The 18,688-nt window shown below is 44.4% G+C and overlaps 1 protein-coding gene and 1 long non-coding RNA gene across 3 annotated transcripts in view; one reads left to right on the top strand and one right to left on the bottom strand.

Annotated features, from left to right (window-relative positions):
• The window catches only part of FBXO32 (F-box protein 32), a 37,590-nt gene extending 20,720 nt beyond the window's left edge, over positions 1-16,870 (top strand). The window contains exons 5-9 of one of the 2 annotated variants that reach the window (XM_069599935.1): positions 2,027-2,120; positions 2,958-3,142; positions 9,649-9,831; positions 10,868-11,011; positions 11,540-16,870. In XM_069599935.1, coding sequence (XP_069456036.1) covers positions 2,027-2,120; positions 2,958-3,142; positions 9,649-9,831; positions 10,868-11,011; positions 11,540-11,629 — 696 coding nt within the window. In that variant the 3' untranslated portion in view covers positions 11,630-16,870. The remainder of the gene's footprint in view (positions 1-2,026; positions 2,121-2,957; positions 3,143-9,648; positions 9,832-10,867; positions 11,012-11,539) is intronic. The other variant, XM_069599937.1, reaches the window with a different exon arrangement.
• A 264-nt stretch (positions 16,871-17,134) lies between these two features.
• Positions 17,135-17,406, bottom strand: LOC138445725 (uncharacterized). The gene is made up of 2 exons (XR_011258981.1): positions 17,358-17,406; positions 17,135-17,255 (listed from the first exon to the last, which is right to left on the bottom strand). It is a non-coding gene; the product is annotated as an uncharacterized lncRNA (long non-coding RNA).
• Between the last annotated feature and the right edge of the window lie 1,282 nt (positions 17,407-18,688).

Genomic DNA, 18,688 nt, shown 5'->3' on the forward strand with positions numbered 1-18,688 from the left:
ACTTCGAGCAAAATTATTTTCAGGAAATTAAAAGTCTGTGCAGGGTTCGACAGGCTCCTAAGGAGCTTCATGGGGACAAAATTTTTAAACAAATGCCTTGGAAGCAGAGGTTCTTTGAATTGCCTGGGGCTTTGATCCAAAAGTTTCAATTCTTCTCTACAGCCCAATTTTTCAAATGTCACTTTGCTAATTCCCTGAGCCTGGATTCCAGCACCCAGCACAATGTCATACTTGGTGATTACTGACCTGAAGTGAAGTTGGGCTGGGGCCTGGCCCAGGAGATGAAACTTCTTTGGAAAGTTTCCTAGGAGCAGATACTCAAGCTTTAACATAAAGGGGAGTCTTGGTTCTCTAAATGTAATTGAGTGGCTATGAGACTAGTCAGTTTTCCTTTGCCTGGTGGGGTTCCGGGTGCAGTCAATTACTTTCCCTTTATGTCAACCTCTTTTGTTCAATAACTGTGAAAGCATGAAGTGTGTTAAGAAGATCCTGATGATCCCTTTCACTCTTTGTGGTGTAGTTGGTGAAGTTTAGTCTCATGAGCCTCCTTTTGCTCATTTGTTAACTGGGTTGAACTGTATGATCACTAAGACCGCATTTCAGTCTAAATTTTCATTTTTTCAATGACAAAATTTTTGATTAAAAAAAAATCTTGCCATATCTGTAAGAATTTTGCTTTTGAGGGAAGGAATGATTATGCTAAGGGTACATCAACTTAAATTATTATCTTTATTCCTTTTTGTTTAGTGATAACATGGGTGGTGGGAATGGACCATACTCCCACAATAAACCAACCAACCTCTATTTTCTACCTAATTTATGCCATGTGCTCTACTAATGGCTTTATGTGTGTTTCCTCATTTACCACTCTCACCAATCCAGAAGACTCTAGTATTACAAGTACAGATAAAGAAACTTGGGGCACCAAGAAATTCAGGAAATTGCCCAGAGTCACAGAGTTAATAAGTAGTCAAAGCAAGACTTGCACATACTTTTAAGAACTACAAGGATCCTAACCTCTAGGTAGAAAGAGATGTATACACTATACATCCCTAAAGGTCTCTTTTCCTATTATTAGCTTCTCTCTTTTTTTTTCACTCTACAAGTTTTTATTAGAATTTTATTATATCATATATTGTTTTTTTATTTTATATTGGAGTATAGCCAATTGGGGGCTTCCCCAGTAGCTCAGTGGTAAAGAATCCGCTTGCAATGCAAGAGCCTCAGGAGATGTGTGTTTAATCCCTAGGTCAGGAAGATCCCCTGGAAAAGGGCATGACAACCCACTCCAGTATTCCTGCCTGGAGCATCCCATTGACAGAGGAGCCTGGTGGGCTTCAGTCCGTAGAGTCAACCAAGAGTCAGACACAACTGAAGCAACTTAGCATACATACGCACACATAGCCAATTAACAATATTGTGATAGTTTCAGGTGGACGGCAAAGGGATTCAGTCATGCATTGGCATCTTTCTACAAAGAGTTAAGCACGATGAAAGATTCTAATTAATGGACATGTTTGTTGAACAACTGCATAAGCAGGAAACATCTGGATAAGAATTGCCCCTTTCTTGAAAAGTGCACATCACTGCTGAACTTGAGCTTTTGGTGCCTTGAGAGCAGTCCCAGCCAATGGGGAGAAGTTCAAGTCAGGGTAGAAGAACTCCCTCTGGGAGTGATTATATAGAATTCCAACATCACAGGTCATGGGAGGGTTTGTTCCCCTTGGAAAACCTCAGCTTCACTTGTTGAAGTAGGACAAGTAGAATGAATTAGCCCTGACTGAAGCCAAGCTCTTTCTATTTAAAAGAAAAAAAGCAATTAAATATTCAGCCTGATGCTGAGGTTTTGGATTACCCCCATTTGTCTTTCACTCAGAGCATCTGCTTTTTATTGCATTGTGGCCCTGTCTGCCATTTATCTCTCCCCGTCAATCCGTATCTATGTGTCACATGACTCAAAAGTGAAGATTAGAGGAGAAAAATATCTCTGTAGTCTAAGCCTGGCAACTTCTATTTTTATCCACAGCTGTTGGAACTGATAGCGAAGTCACAGCTCACATCCCTGAGTGGCATTGCCCAGAAGAACTTCATGAACATTTTGGAAAAAGTGGTACTGAAAGGTGAGCTCTTTCCCACTCTCTCACCCCTTTTTATAGGCCTGGGGCCAGACAGATGGATTTTTCCAATGCAGTGGACATGTCACTGGATTTAAGGGAATAGTGAGTGGATGGAAATGAATGACTCCAGATGCATTTCATGGGTGCCAGATTCCAGTTGAGAAAGGAGGGCCGTTCGTGCGCATGACAAAGGGTGAGATGATCACCATCCTGTCCTTGTACTGGAATCATCCATTTGTCCTGCTGTCTGCCTCTCAGGCTTCTCAGTGGAGGCACATGTCCCAGCCTTGGCTACCAAACCTCTAGATTCCACGTTGCTAGAAAAGTGAGCAGGGTGCAAGGCAGGATAGATTCACAGACTCTCTGAGCTAGAAAAAACCTGATGTCTCTGGCTCAACTGACTCATTGTATACATGAAAGAAAGAGTGGTTTATCCACAGTCACACAAAGAGGCAGCCAGACTGGATGGGAATCCAAGTTCCTGACCCCTAGACCCATGCTTCTACCACTGATCATCAGAAAGACACATCACTGCTGGGCAAGAGACCCTGCTTTCAGATCAGGTAAGCCCATGGTGCTGGTGGGACCAGTGAAAAGAGAAACAGTCTTAGAAAACGGAGAGAACAAAGAGGGACCTAGATAATGGAAACTCTACCCCATACCCTCGGGTGCAGACGCTTAGCCAAGTGTAGGATAAACACCAGTGAGAAAAGACCATATCCCCCGTGGGTGTACCCGGGTAACACAAGCACAATAGAGCAGAAGAAAGGACCACTTGTAAAATTATGGAGTGTTCTAGTCTCACAAACTCTTCCTACTGTTTTTCTCCCCCCACTCAAGTCCTTGAAGACCAGCAAAACATTAGACTAATCAGAGAGCTCCTGCAGACCCTGTACACATCCTTATGTACCCTGGTCCAAAGAGTCGGCAAGTCTGTGCTGGTGGGGAACATCAACATGTGGGTGTATCGGATGGAGACGATCCTGCACTGGCAGCAGCAGCTGAACAACATCCAAATCACCAGGGTGAGCAGGGACCCCCCGGCTTCTTCCCAACAGGAACAACCCCCCTGCAGTCAGTTCCTCTGCCGAGATGCTGGGCAGCCTCACCAGGACTTTAAACCCGCTCTGGTGATGGAAGAGTCTAGACGGCTCTGCTCGCGTCCTGTGTCTTGGGTGCCGAGGGTGGGCTGGGGACTTTCTGATAAAGGGAGGGTGGGAAGAACTTGGCAGAGCAGGATCAAAGCACACAGAGGATGACAACCAATGGAAAGGTGGGAAAAACTGGACACTTGACCTTTGGATCAGATGTTGGCTATACCACTGAAATCTTCAGTGGGATCTGGAGATTTCTGCCCGTTTCCTCTTCAAGTACAAGTTCGTTTATAGCTTTAAGATGCTGCCTGGAATACAAAGGAGCTATGATGGCGGTGGCTTGGAGAGCTGGTGGTACCAGCCTTTTAAAACTCTAGTTCCAGTTATTAACTAGAAGGAAAGGAAGCCTTTGAGTAAAGACTGTAAGCATACAGGTGGGGAAAGAGATGGGCAAGTCTCACTCAAGGCAAACAAATAAATCAAACCCCCCACCACATTTCCAGCTAAACTGCTACCAGTAGTTTCTTCTGTCTTTTAAAACATAAGCTGGCCCCCTTGCTCTTGTCCTCTTGCGAGTGAGCAGAAGGACCAAGACACACGAAAAATGTGAGAAAGATGTTGGTGTAATCTCTCAAGGCTCCCTAATGGACAGACACACTTAGGCTGCTCACGTAGCACTTGGCTGACTTATCTAATCACTCACCACGGCTGTTTTAAGTGGTTCCGGGACCCAGGCTGATAAAGTTAGGGTCTGCCTCGTCTCTTGAGAATGAAACATAAAAAAAAACTTCTTTGACCTCTTTTAAGTGTTTTACTATATGAAGCTTGCAAAATGCAGTGTCCTTGACTTTACAGTTAATAACCTCTCTGTGTCTTGGGTTTTTTTTTTAGCTCAGAAACAGAAGGAATAATTAGAAACCTCAGAGTTCTATGACTTCCTTAGAATTACGTAGGCTACACTACACACCCACACCCACACACACACACACACACTACGTAGATACCAGTGATACCTAATCAATGAACACACACACACACTACATAGATACCAGTGATACCTAATCAATGATATAAATGAGCAAATCCCATTAGTCTCAAGGGCATCTTCCCTCCAATAACTTGGAGCACCCGTTTAGATGGTCCCACTTGCCCGGAACTTGCCTCTGTTCTCTCTGTTTCCCTCACAGGAGCCACCCCCTCCCTTGGCCACATCTGCCCTTTTTCATGCGTCTACTGTCCCCAAAGCCCTCCTTAGTTGATCTACAGACTCTCTTGGGACCCACTGTAGTTGCTATTACCCTGCATGGAGTGAGGACCGAGGAGGGATCAGAGAAGCCCAGTGACTTTCCCAAGTAACACAGCAGTCAGGCCAGAGCTGAGGTCAGAACCCTGAGCTTCTTATTCCTAAAATGGCAAAGCTTTTTAGCATCAGTGGTTTCCAAAATTTTTTCAATCCAGCTTTCTTCCAACTATGTATTCAGTGATTCAGCTTTTTGCAAACCTTTTAAATCCAATGAAATCTCACACAGGATGGGTCAGACCCTGAAATTCATCTCAGTCTCCCCTCTGCTCATGGCACCCCAGCCAGGCCAAGCTATTCTCAGCTTGGTCCTACCTTGGGGCTTTGAAGATAGCTGCTGCTTCTGACCAACCAATCTGTTGAAGCCTCTGTCATCTTACTGTCCTCAGAGCCGCTATGATGAACTGAAATTATCTGATACGTATATTCATCCACTGGCTTATAAAATCCACAAAGAAAGGAGAGTACCATCTAGCTCCCTGCTCTGTTTCCTGTCCTTGGACCAAAGCAGATGGCAGTCAGTAGACATTAGTTGAATGAATGAATGACTGAACGCAACTCTCCTCCCTACACTTACCTAAAGAACTTGCTCAGTGTTCAGAGGAATACAGTTGCAAAATACTGCCCTATATTACAGATGAGGATGAAGACTTACCAACTGCAAGATCTGGGGCTGAGTATTCAACATCTCTGTGCCTCACTTTCCTCATTTGGGAAATAGGAGCGGTCATGCCTATCTCATAGCCCTGGTATGAGATTTAATAAGTTAATAGAGCAGAGCCTGACATGTAGTATTGTAAATGCATCAGCTATTATTATTGTTTTGAGGGGCTCACTCTGTGGCACTCTTCAAAGTCCTCTAATGTATTAATTAACTCATCTAGTGACTAATTGTAAGGAGGGGTCATTATAAAATTAATATTAACTGGCCGCTGTGCTCAGTACTTCCAGGCATTGTCTCATGAGAAAAATCAGACTGAGTGGTTAAGAATAATCTGGCCGGGGCCTCCCCACCAGTAAGATGTGGGCTGAATCCAGGCCTGTCTGCAGAGGCTTAAGATACCCATCAGTCTCTGCTCCCTCAGGCCCTCCTTCCTAACCCTCCACGGCTCTGAGCTACATTATTTTGATAGCAGTGCTGGGAACCCATGGAGCTCTGAAGTGCTTTTCACAGAAATGCCCACGTCTCCAGAGGAAAGAAAAATGGACAGAGAGAGAGAAAGTGGGGATGGGCAGAAAAAAAAGTCTCTCAGTTGTGTCCGACTCTGTGGCCCCAAGGACTGTAACCCACCAGCCTCCTCTGTTCATGAAGTTCCCAGGCAAGAATAATGGAGTGGGTTGCCATTCCCTTCTCCAGAGGCTCTTCCTGACCCAGGGATCAAACCCGGGTCTCCTGCGTTGCAGGCAGATTCTTTACCATCTGAGCCACCAGGGAAGCCCAAGGGACTTAATTACTTCAGTGTGGACTGTATTTTAAAACTCTTTAACAGTTTGGACCAAAGAGAAGAATGTAATTTATTACATGAAAATGTTAAGGTGACATTTACAGTCATTGTTTTCTGTTTGCCAAAGTTCTATCAGTATCTCCCCAGCACATGATCTTGTTTTCTTTCAGAATTTCCTATCTCATTCTATGGAGCCAATTTTTATTGGCAAAATAATTAATATAATAAATAATAAAAGGGAGAAAAATGAAGAGAACTGGCTTGGGGCAGGGGGGGAAATCACACAGAATCACAGTGTGCTGTGAGCAAGGCAGAGTTTGGAAGCATAGAGGGGCAGGGTGAATATAAAAGGATTTTTAGCCAAACACTTGATAGGGGGAGCAAGAGTGACTTCTTTTTCTTTAATATGTTTATATTCAAATAGAAGAAGGTACGCAAGCAGTTAATCATTTATCAGGAGTAAAGGCTCAGCATGGGGTCTGGGCAAGGATTTTGGAAAAGTTCAGGTTTGAAAATTTGAGAGTGAATTTGCCAAGTGGACTTTAATAGGAGTTCATGTAATAATTGGCCTGGGAGTTTTAACCAAAAAAGTAGATGCTTTGAAGTGCTGGAAACAAAAAGAAAATCTCATGGCAGTTTTATTGGCTCATATGATCAGCCGCAGATGATAAATGACAAATGGGTCTAGGACCTTCTACAGTCCAGCAAAGTCCTGAGTTCTGCAAACAATTGAAAGTTCAGCCCATCAGCCTGAACAGTATAAATTGTCAAGTCAGAGACACTTCTGACAGGTTAGGAGGCGGATGCTACTCCAAGTATGAGATGGTTGGAGCTGGAGGGGGTCCTCAGAGACTTCTAAGCCTGCTCATTTTGGACACAAAGGAAGTATGAAAGGAAGTGTTAGTCGCTCAGTCGTGTCTGACCCTTTGCAATTCCATGGACTGTAGCCTGCCAGGCTCCTCTGTCCATGGAATTCTCTAGGCCACGGAGTGGGTTGCTATTCTCTTCTCCAGGGGATCTTCCCCACCCAGGGACTGAACCTGTGTCTCCTGCATTGCAGGCAGTTCCTTTACCAGACACAGAAATTGAGACCCAGATTTCCCATGGGATCTCGATCTGCTGCTTCTCCAACCCACGGTCCTCCCACGCCACCTCCTGTTCTTCTCCATCATCCAGCATCCCGAGGCACCCTGTGACTGCCGACCTTCCCTCTACACGCCTGTCCTGCTTTGCAAAGACTGCAGGGCGAGGGAGTGGGGGGAGATTGCTGCCTCTGTGTGTTCCCCTGGAATCCTATGTGTTCCAGCCTTGACATGCCTCATACAGCGTTTAGTTAGCTAAAATTTTAAGGAGGGAACTGAATACCCATTCCCAGGATATTTTCCTCTGAGCTAAGGAAAGTTTCTTCATCCTGTTTGTGTGTGTGTGTTTTTTCCTCTTGTGACCTCCAGAGGTGATAGAACACTGAGCTAAAAATGTCACTATTTCAAGTTCAAGAGCTCATGCAGGACTAGCATGGGAAGGACAAAGAACCACAGTCTTGGTCTCGAGCGATTTGTGCTGACTTCTTATCCAGATGGCAGAAGCTAGTTGCTGTTCAAGAAATAGCAACCAGTACTACTGAGTACCTTCTGGACAGATAGTTCCCATAGCACTTGGTGCTTGTCTGCTTGGTGGCATTTAACCTTTGTTCTCCAATGATTTGCTTACGTTTCTGGGTCTCTCGCCCTTGCAGCAACTCCAGTGCCAGAAGAGGGTTTTTATGCTAGATCTGCAAGCGTTACAAGCTTAGACCTTGGCTTCAAGGATCTAGGTCTGGATAGGCTAACATAAGCTCATCCAAATTTAAACAATAAAGGGCTTAAATATAAATGCAAGGATATAATAGAAAAAGCGTCTGGAGAAGCTCACGATTAATTGCCAATATGTTCTCCACAGATCAGTAGTTTTTAAAATGTTCCATGGAGCCTAAGGTTCAATAGAGATTCCTGAACAGATGGATCTTTAGACTAAAAGATTCTTGACCAGCCCTTCCCAAAGTTGCATACATGTATACACACACACACACACACACACACACACACACACAAGTACAGAGTCTTTCTGTTGTGGTTGTTTTTACCTATTTATTTTATTTTCATCATTCCACAAATATTTATTGAGTGCCTACTATAAGCTAGCACACTTCTAGACTCTTCTAGACATAGCAATGAAAGAACACAAAAATTTCTACCTCTGTGGAGCTTATATCCTAGCAGGAATGTTCCATTAAGCTTTCTTTTAGAGATGGGTTCTGAAAGAAGGGATTTCCTTGGTGTTCCAGTGGTTAAGACTCCACATACCCCGTGTAGGGGACTTGGGTTCCATCCCTGGTCAGGAAACTAAGATCCTGCATGCCCTTTGGTGCAGCCAAAAAAGACAATGGTATCTGAAAGAGATCATAGGAATTCTAGGAAGATGCAGTGCCTAAGACTTGAGGGAGACACAAAAGCAGTTTTCAGAGGAGGTGAGTTTGAACAGGGGCTTCCCAGGTGGGCTACTGGTTTAAAAAAAAAAAACAACTGCCAATGAAGGTGGACTTCAGAGACACAGGTTTGATCCCTGGGTCGGGAAGATCCCCTGAAGGAGGAGGGCATGGCAACCTACTCCAGTATTCTTGCCTAGAGAATCCCCATGGACAGAGGAGCCTACGTGGGCTCCTCTGGACAGTGGGCTACAGTCTATAGGGTTGCAAAGAATTGGACATGACTGAAGCGACTTGGCATGCATGGGTTTAAACTTGATCTGAGAAGAGTCACTTGTAGACGAGCAGAGGCCTGGACAGAGCGACAGCCTTGTGTGCAGTGTTTGGGGGCCAGTGAGAAAGCCTGTTTTGGGGGATCGGTGGTCACAAGGAGGCAGGCCGTGAGATCTGAGGCTGAGGGGTGCGCTACTGGGGCAGTGAGTCCTTCAGGACAATTGTAATTGAGAAAAGCACAGGAATCCAACTCTTGCTATTAGGAGAATCTTTCCAGGCAGTGCTAGTGGTAATGAACCCGGCTGCCAATGCAGGAGATATTAGAGATTCAGGTTCCATCCCTGGAGAAGGGTATGGCAACCCACTCCAGTATTCTTGCCTTGAGAATCTCATGGACAGAAGAGCCTGGTGAGCTACAGTCCTTAGAGTTGCAAAGAGGTAGATACAACTGAAGCAACTTAGCACTTCACAGTAAAAGTGTAAATCAGTGAAGGAAATTAAGAGGTACAAGCCTCCAGTTATAAAACAAATGAGCCACTGGGGCTGTAATATACCATATAAGGAATATGGTCAATCATATTGCAATAGCTTTATATGGGGACGCACGGTTACTAGACTTACTGGATGATCATTTCATAACATATGCAAATATCAAATCACTCTGTAGTACACCTGAAACTAACAGGATATGTATGTCAACTACATTTCCTTTTATTTTTTTAAGCATAAAGTTTTGTGCAACTTAGGAAAATTTCTCTGGCACCATTGGCCGGAGCTGCTCCAGGCGGTTCTCCGTGCATCTCGGCCATGGGTCCTGTGTTGTACTCAGGGCAGGGAGAATGGCTGCTCTGATCAATAAACCAGCTTGAGGCTGGAGGGCAAGGGGACAGCTGCATCCTTGGAGGGTGTTGCCTGGTGCCTGCTCTACAACTTAACACCGTCCTTCTCCCCGCAGCCTGCCCTCAGGGGCCTCACCTTCACAGACCTGCCTTTGTGCTTACAACTGAATATCATGCAAAGGCTGAGCGACGGGCGAGACCTGGTCAGCCTGGGCCAGGTGGCCCCTGACCTGCACGTGCTCAGCGAGGACCGGCTCTTATGGAAGAAGCTCTGCCAGTACCACTTCTCCGAGCGGCAGGTCGGTGTGGCCCAGCGGCCGTTCCCTCCTTCTCTCCCACTCCGCCCACCACCCTGCCAAGCTTCCTTGGCATCTTTTTCAAACCCACCCTGAGGGGCTCCCTAGTTTGACTAGAAAGCAGTCCGAGGAGTTTCTAAATAATACTTGTGAGATTTCTTTTATATGATTCAAGAAGGAAAAAAAAAAAACATATTTTTAACCCATTCCTATTTTACAGCTTGCTCTGAAAACAATTCATAAATTGGCAATTGCCCTTCTTTTCTATAACAAAGTAACTTACATTTTTATGACATTTTACAGCTAAAGGATTTTCCTGATGTTATTTCATTTTATGCTGATAACGCAGGGAAAGGTAGCCCTGGAGTTGGAAATGGCAACCCCACTCCAGTATTCTCACCTGGGAAATCCCACAGACAGAGGAGCCTGGCAGGCTGCAAGTCCATGGGGCTGCAGCGAGTTGGACATGACTGAGCGACTGAGCATATTATGCCCGTTTTAAACAGACGGAGGGACTGAAGCCACAAGTGGCTAAATGACATATCCAAATTAGTGGCATGCTCTCCAGGTGAGGGAAATGGCCTTGGATTTGAATTTGGGTCTTCAGATACCAGCTCAAGGCCTTTTTCCCCTCCGTACACTGGCTCAGATTTTTTTCCCCCAACTTCTTTATATAGAAGTGTGAGTTCAACAGGGTCTGTTCACGAAGCCAGTAATATTTAGATATAAAATAGAGCCACTGTGCCAAACAGTCACCGCATCTCCCTGGAAATAATCACTCAAGTCTGTAGCAGAGAAAAGATTGAAGTTGTTTATGGAGATCACCTAAACTTTCAACACCAGAAGGTGTCACCAGCCACCTGTTTCTTTTAAGACTGGTTAAAAGCTATTGTTTCTTTCACTGGGTAGAGATCAGAAGTGACATCTTTATCTCTCTGCTACTCTTTCCCTGGCTATCATCAGGGTATAGATGAAAAAGGTGGGGAAAGGGGGCAGGAGCAGAACTTTTCAGAACAACTTTTATGTGTTTGATACTTAGATCCGCAAGCGATTAATCTTGTCCGACAAAGGACAGCTGGATTGGAAGAAGATGTATTTTAAACTTGTGCGATGCTACCCACGGAAAGAGCAGTATGGAGACACCCTTCAGCTCTGCAGACACTGCCACATTCTTTCCTGGAAGGTATGTGTCTCAGAGGTGGTGGCCACACACCCCCAAGCCCAACCCGTAAGAGCCCGTGACGCCCACATGGAGTTGCCAAATGCTTTCCTGCTCTTTCACTATTGTAGCTCCCAGGTGAAGGTGAAGGTAACACACACACACACACACACACACCACCCCCCATTCTGTAGTTTTTGCATAACACAGGGTGTTCTTGAGAGAGGAATGTTGTTTTAAGGTTGGGCAGTGCCTTAGGATAGGACTTCCCTGGCGACTCAGTGGTAGAGAATCCACCTGCCAATGCATGAGACATGAGTTCAATCCCTGGGTCAGGAAGATCCCCTGGAGAAGGAAATGGCAACCCACTCCTGTATTCTTGCCTGGAGAATCCTATGGACAAAAGGAGCCTGATAGGCTATAGTCCACGGGGTCACGGAAGAGTCAGACACAACTGAGTGACTGAACAGCGGCAGCAGCAATTCCTTAGGATACCACAAGCCAATGGGATGCTGTGGAGAATGCCCACCTAACCTTGATGTTCCTTTCCAGGGCACCGATCACCCGTGCACAGCCAATAACCCAGAGAGCTGTTCCATTTCACTTTCACCCCAGGACTTTATCAACTTGTTCAAGTTCTGAATCCGAGCACATGACAGCACTTCAGAAGGGTTCCCCTAATGAAAGGATGGTTGGGAATCCAGAGTTTGGACACTTCATTTGTAAATAGTGTACATGTTAAACATTGGCTCAAAACTTCTGAGATAAGGGACACTGGAGAGGAGAGATACAGCTGCTGGCTGGAAGTTTAAGCATATGGACTTCTCATTAGAATTGGTATGGAAAACAGAAATCCTGTAAATAAACTTTTTTTCCTAACAATTTGCCAGCAAGACTATAAGGCAGGAATTCTATTTCATCGGTGAAAATGGAATCCTCTTGAAGTTCATTGCAACTCCTGGATAGTTCCGTAGAGTTGTGGAAGAGAGGGCAAAACTCGAATACAAAATAGAACGCTCTTTGTTTACAATGTGAAAATTTGTTGGGGAAAAAAAAAAAGAAGAAAAACTACATGTGAGAAACCCCTGGGCTTTGGGTTTTGATTTGGGGTTTGTTTGGCAAAGGCAATGGGAGCGCCATTCATCTTAAACCCACATGGGTATAGATAGGGCCTTATCTTCCGAAGACACCGCACAATAGTCTACCTCGGAAAGCTGCAGCGCTCGCTCTGACAAACCGCACAGCCCAGTAGACGGTCTCTGTCTTTTTTATGTCTTCATCAAAAGTGAAACGGGAAGAGAGATTGGAGGCATCCTTCCTCATGCTTCAGGCTTCCCTTTTAGATGAATGGGACACTCTTTGAGGTTTCTTCTCTTTGAGAACAAACCCCAAAGCACGTATGCCTTTTTCCCTTTCACGCTGTAGCTTATTTCGTGCAACATAAGGCCAATTAAAAGCAGTCCCAGAGGAAATCCTGCTGCAGGAAAGATGGAATGAGTCACCCAATAGCTGTGAAGATTTTCTTATTCCTGTTTAACCTCTTGGCTTGTCTCGGCTTCCTAGGGTATCTTGATGGATAAGCCTGTCTCTGGGGACTGTTTGGAGCCAGAGGCCTGATAAAGACTTGTAGAACAGGTTTTACATATCAGCTGCTGTTCTTCTTGATGGGTGATGAGTTTTCTTTACATCCAGCACCAAAATTTAGTCAACCTGAGCTAGGGCTTCTTACGAGGTTGATAAAGCCTGGTGTTCTAGCCAGACAGGGAGTGGATGGGGGTACTTTGAGTTCAACCCCAGGGGAACCTGCTAGACAAATACCAACAGGTAGTTATACGTGGAAGAAGGAAATCTCAGGACTTAAGCAGTCAATATTCCTGGGGGGGAGTGGGGAATGTTTTTGTTTTTTACCTTTTATAGAACTTTGCTTTTCTACAACAGTGTATATATATTTGCAATTGTATTTGCTTTTTTTTTTTTTTTGTATGTAAAGTGGGCACCCTCCATGATCTTGGCCAATGAGTGAAGCAGAAATAGGAACTCGGTCCACATCTATGTTGAGCAACAGTGCATTTTTAGGGATTTATTTGGGGGTGACCTGAAATGGGGATAGATGGTTAAGAATGTACAGAAACAAGCCAAGGGACCAGCTAGTGACGAGGGGCCCCTTCGTGCCCTTCTCTCAAAGCACAACCCAAGTACCAGTATCTGGAAAAGAGCTTGACCACTAGTTGAGGTTCCTCACTATACAAGGTGTGTGCCTATGGGTTCCTCAATATCTTTTTTTCATCATCATCCCCCCTAAGAAGAAAAAGGTAAACTGTATTTCAATTTTGAGGGAAAGTAGATATTAAAGAATAAGATCATGTTGGTTAAGGTTGAGCTTTGGAGGGTCACAAACCACTGTGACACCTCACAGGATCCCGGCCACGCCAGTCAAGGTCGCATGAAGAATGCAGGTCCAGACTATGAAATCAAAGGCTCATCCTGCCCTAATTCAGGCAGGTTCTCTCCAAGGTCTCAGCCTCCTTAAAGATGTGAGTAGAGCTGAGATTGTTGTTGCGGTGAGGGCTCTGGAACCTTTGACTCTGGCAATTTGGGGCGTTCGTGGCCTTTCACATCTTCTCCCCAACTTGTTCTCAGCGCCTTCGTGCTGATGGAGTAAACCGAGACTCCTCAGCACCTTCAGGGTCACAGTTCCAGAAATGTCGCCTACTTTGACTGTCGGCACGAAACTAGGGAACCAGTGTCACTCGGACTGTCTGAGGTGCTCAAGACCACACCGCAGGCCCCAGGCAGCAAGAACACCTACGCAAAACGACCCTACCACAAGGGACAGACTTACAGTTTTCTGAAATGTTTACCCAGATCATGACTCCAAACTCTCCCCATCTCCTTTGACATCACTGGAGGTGGTGTGGGCAGAGTCAAGGAAAATTTTTAAGGAAAAAGAAAAAAGAAACCAATACTTGTGATTCCCTTTCTTTGGAAGAGGAGAATAAGGAAGGAAATGGCAGGTGGCGAGGGAGAGGGGAAGGAACAGAAGTGGGGTGTCTTTGATGCTGTGGTTTGTGCAAGGGCGGGGGGGTGGCGGGGAGACAAAGAGCACAGCAGTATCAGCATCTCTGCTGGTGACACGGAGTACCTCTGAAGTGTGGCCAGAGCCTCTCATATACGTAAAACCCAAAAGTTTAAAAGAAAATGCTTGTTCCCTGGGCACTGATTGTCTATAGAATTTCTTTTGGCCAACCCTCCCAGGACAACCTGACCTAAAAAACAAAAAACAAAGAATCTCTGTCTCAGAGCTGCTGGCCTAAAAAGCCAGAAGCGACATGACAGCGGAAAGTGCTGGAAAAGATAGAATGCTCTCCTGTCTTTGCTGTACCTACCTATCCCCACCGCAACTCTGGAAAAGAGGATTCAAAACTGATGTCGAATATGAGAGTAATCTGGACTTCCAGAGAAGGAAAGAGTTTTTGTCCAGGACAGTAGAAGCTGATCCACGCGAGTGTAATGATTTGTTTCTATGCAAACATTTCTGAACAACAACCCTAGAGTTTCTTGAGAAGAAGGCACAGTGTTTGAGGAAAGGAGAATATGTGAAGCTTACATGGGACTCAATTTATAGCAAGATCCATACATTTTAAAGTAGATCACGTTATGACTCAACACTGTTACTTTTAGCAGATGGACCAGTCATGTGGGAGGATGGCAGCAGAAACTACAATGTGAAAACATCTCCAGTTTTGAGATGAAAAGGGTCAGTTGTGAGATGACCTCTGTTTAGCCATGATCCATTTTATGTTGAAGTAGATCAGAGGAGATATTTTAGGTAGGCTGGATTTACACTGCAAAACTGTCAACAGGAGAACGAGCTTTACTTGGCAATGATGAAGGAAGGTGACAAGTGTGGTTACCTATTGCCACAGTTCTCTCTCCAAAAACTGTTTGGGAGCTTGCAATTAACAGAGGCTCCTTGTGTCCATTGTTTTTATGTGGGAAAAGAGAAGGGGCTTGGAATCTGACTTGTCTAAACAAGTGTGTGATTTGCAAGAAGTTCAGTCATTTCAACAGTATATCATGCTTAGTGTTCAATACAATGTTTATCATAAAATATGCACCTGAGTTTATATATTTCTGCCAGGCTGTAGGGCAATTACATCTTGCTATGCAAACACTATTTTATGTGTGAATTTTTTTAACTGTAATTTTATGTGTGAATTTTTTAAACTAAACTCTATCATCATTTTCCATGTTGACATCTGTTGTTTTTTTGTGTTTTTTTTGTTTTAATCTGTTTCCAACTCTCAGAGTCTGTGAACCATCCCTCTGACTGGATGCTGGCCTAAAATCCTATTAGTGTTTAAACAGACCTCAGAAACTCCCGAACCTCTAGGCAAATGCAGAGATGGGGCTCTTTGATATAGCTTGGGCCCTTGATGTCTTCAACAAACAAGATCGTAATTCCTTTCAACTCCACGTTTTCTGTAGACGCTTTCTTCTCTGTTTTGTTAAGGAGTCGTCTCGTGGTTTTCCAGAGGAAGGAAACTCCTCTCGTAGACTTTAGTGCTGGGAGGAAGGTTAGTGATGATGGAGTCTGGCATGCCTTCTGCCTTTCCAGGTGAGGTAGTGGGTCCAGAATATTTGGGAGACATGCCTCAACCCAGCTGGTACTCAGCAGTGGTCCTGAGTATAAACTTGGGACTTTGTGAGCCTTGACTTTGTGCCCCGTACCCCAGCACCTTTTGTTGTGGCTGGACACATGTGACACGAGAGCTGAGTCCTCTCAAGACTTCCGCATTGGTGGTCCAGTGTTAGGTGTCTGGCTGTTAACTTTTAAAAAACATTTGAAGTCCCTGATTCTTCCTGGAGAAGTTAAGGAGCCTCTTAACATTTTTATAGAACTCTGACTCTGCTGTGGGTACGGCATACTAGTGAGTACAACCTGCTTGCCGTAAAGTTACCAGCCTACGTTGACAAATTCATTTTTCCCTAGGTACTCAGATTTTAATTGTAAAGGTAGCCCCTGAGACAGATGACTGCTGAGCACCTGGATTGCTTTCTAGAAACTGAGATTCTGATGGTAACCAAGCAGGTGTTTCCTCTCTTCTTAGACTAAGAGGTTCATTTACCCCATCCCTCCATCTCCTGGTCCTCTGGTACCTGCTGTGAGACCCAATGAGCTTCTACCAATGGAAGGTCACTCTCTGCTAAACCTCACAAGCAAAGGGGGATTAGTCCATGAGGCGGCAAGGAGCAAGGGACCAGGATATTCATGACTTTGTCTGCCAGACGTTTTTCAAAGTATCCTTGAACTCAGCAAACAAAGTTTTCTGAGAGATCTCTCAAAATTCAGGCCCTGCTCCATTTGGCCAAAAATGGATGGCTGCTTCAAAACACTGAACGGCTTGAAACTCCATCTGCTGCAACATTACTTCCGGAGTTTGAACATGACTTTTTCTGTCTTTGAGTATAGAAATGTTTATTTAATTAATGATATACAAGGCTATTAAACAGAAGGCGCCAAGCTGTGCTCTGCACTTGAGAACACTTGGCACCATCTTTATTCTGCCGATACTGCCAATCATCCTGGCTAGAGGAGGTGTGTGTGAAAGTCCATATCCTAAGCTTAGGAGCTTTCAAGTACTTTTTTTAATGGAAAATGCTATAGGGGATTGAACATTTTAACAAAAAGTATAAGGTTAGACCAATTACATGCAGAGATGTTTATTTAATATTGTGTGAACTGAGTCCTTCTGTATAAATTATTTGCACTCTCTTCTTGCATGACGAACTGATTTTTTTATAGTTGTTTGTACCAGACGGTGGCATATTTTTGTAAAAATTTTTTGACACTGAATTGCAATAAATGTTTTTCCAACAACACACACTGGTGCATTTTTGGTGCATGTCAATTCAAGTTGGGTTTTTTTTCAAACTGAGTTTGTTTACCTTTTGCTGAGTGAGGCTTATATTCCTTCTCTCAGAAACTTAACATTGTTGTAAATTTTTCTAGGAATACACAGAAAACTAAGCTTGCTGCTGAGTACCAACTTGAATCAGAAATACAGTATTATGCTTAAATGGGATATTCCTACTTACTGTTCATAAAATAGAATGCTTAGGGAATAATGAACTTTAAAGTCAGTGTTAATTTACTCATCAACAGACATCTATTGAGCAGCTACTCCACGATAGACTCTGTGCAAGGCACTGGGGATAAGATGGTGAACAAGACAGATGGAGTCTGTATCTTAATGGAATTTAGATTCTAGTGGGAAAGAAAAACACAAGTTGTTGTTCAGTAGCTCAGTCATGTCCAACTCCATGTAACCCCATGGACCACAGCACACCAAGCTTCCCTGGCCCTCACCATCTCCTTGAGCTTGCTCAAACCATGTCCATTGAAGTCAGTGATGCCATCCAACCGTCTCATCTTCTGTCGTCCCCTTTGCCTCCTGCCCTCAATCCTTCTCAGCATCAGGGTCTTTTCCAGTGAGTCAGTTCTTCACATCAGGTGGCCAGAGTATTGGAGCTTCAGCTTCAGCATCAGTCCTTCCAATGAATATTCAGGGTTGATTTCCTTTAGGATTGACTGGTTTGATCTCCTTGCAGTCCAAGTAGGGGACAAAAAAATAAGTAGGGGACAAATTTAATTTGTAATAAGTGCTATGAAGGGAAAAAAGCAAGAGACTCAGGTGCAGAATAACAAGGTGTGGGGCGGAAATGGGCCATCTGAGGAAGTGGTGTTGAAAGATAAGAGCTGGCTTCAGAAGATGGGGGCACAAGCATTCCAGAAAGGGGGAACAGCCTGTGCACGGTTTACATCACGGTCCTGGCACTCACATGCAGTGTGCTTTCGTCACTTAACCCTTCTCTGTGTCAATTTCCTCAACTCTGTTGATAATAAATCTATTTCTTATGGCTATGAGGGTTAAGTGAGCTAATGCTTATAAGGTGCCTGGAGCTGGGCACATAATATGAGTTCAATAAATGTTAGCAGTTATGATTCCCTGAGCAACAAGAGAATCAGGCTAGGAATTGCACTGTGTTCCCAGTTACTTATGTGTGATTGCTCCGGTGACTATCTCAGGGGTGACTGATTTACTCAACACATTTACTCTGGAACATGCCCTGATCCTGACACTGACTCTCCATCAGAAATTGACATAAAAGTCACCTGAGAATAATGAGAACTTTTTTAAAACTCCCAACAGGATCACAAAATCTCACCATTCCCTACACATGCCATGCAGTCTTCTTTCAGGCCTTTCTACCTTCCTACAATGCTCTTCCCAGCCCCTCTGTCTGATAATTATCCATTGCTCCTTAGGGCCATTTCCTAGCTGCAGCTTTCTCCAACTGAGTAAATCTCATCTTCTGGTATCACTTTTTTGGCTTTCCTGGTGGTTCAAATGGTAAAGAATTCACCTGCAATGCAGGAGACACGGATTTGACCTTTGGGTCAGGAATATCCCCTGGAGAAGGGAATGGCAATCCACTCCAGTATTTTTGCCTGGAGAAGTCCATGGACAAGGGAGCCTGGAGGGCCACAGTCCATTGGGTCACAAAGAGTCTGACAGGACTCTGACTAACACTATATTTTCTGTTATACTGTAATCTTACTTGTACCCAGCATAGTGCCTGGGCCAAATGAATGAATAAATCCAAACATACATTCACAAAATGCTTCTGAAAGTCTCA

The sequence above is a fragment of the Ovis canadensis genome, chromosome 9 (genome assembly GCF_042477335.2).
Source record: "Ovis canadensis isolate MfBH-ARS-UI-01 breed Bighorn chromosome 9, ARS-UI_OviCan_v2, whole genome shotgun sequence".
NCBI classification, from domain to species: domain Eukaryota; kingdom Metazoa; phylum Chordata; class Mammalia; order Artiodactyla; family Bovidae; genus Ovis; species Ovis canadensis.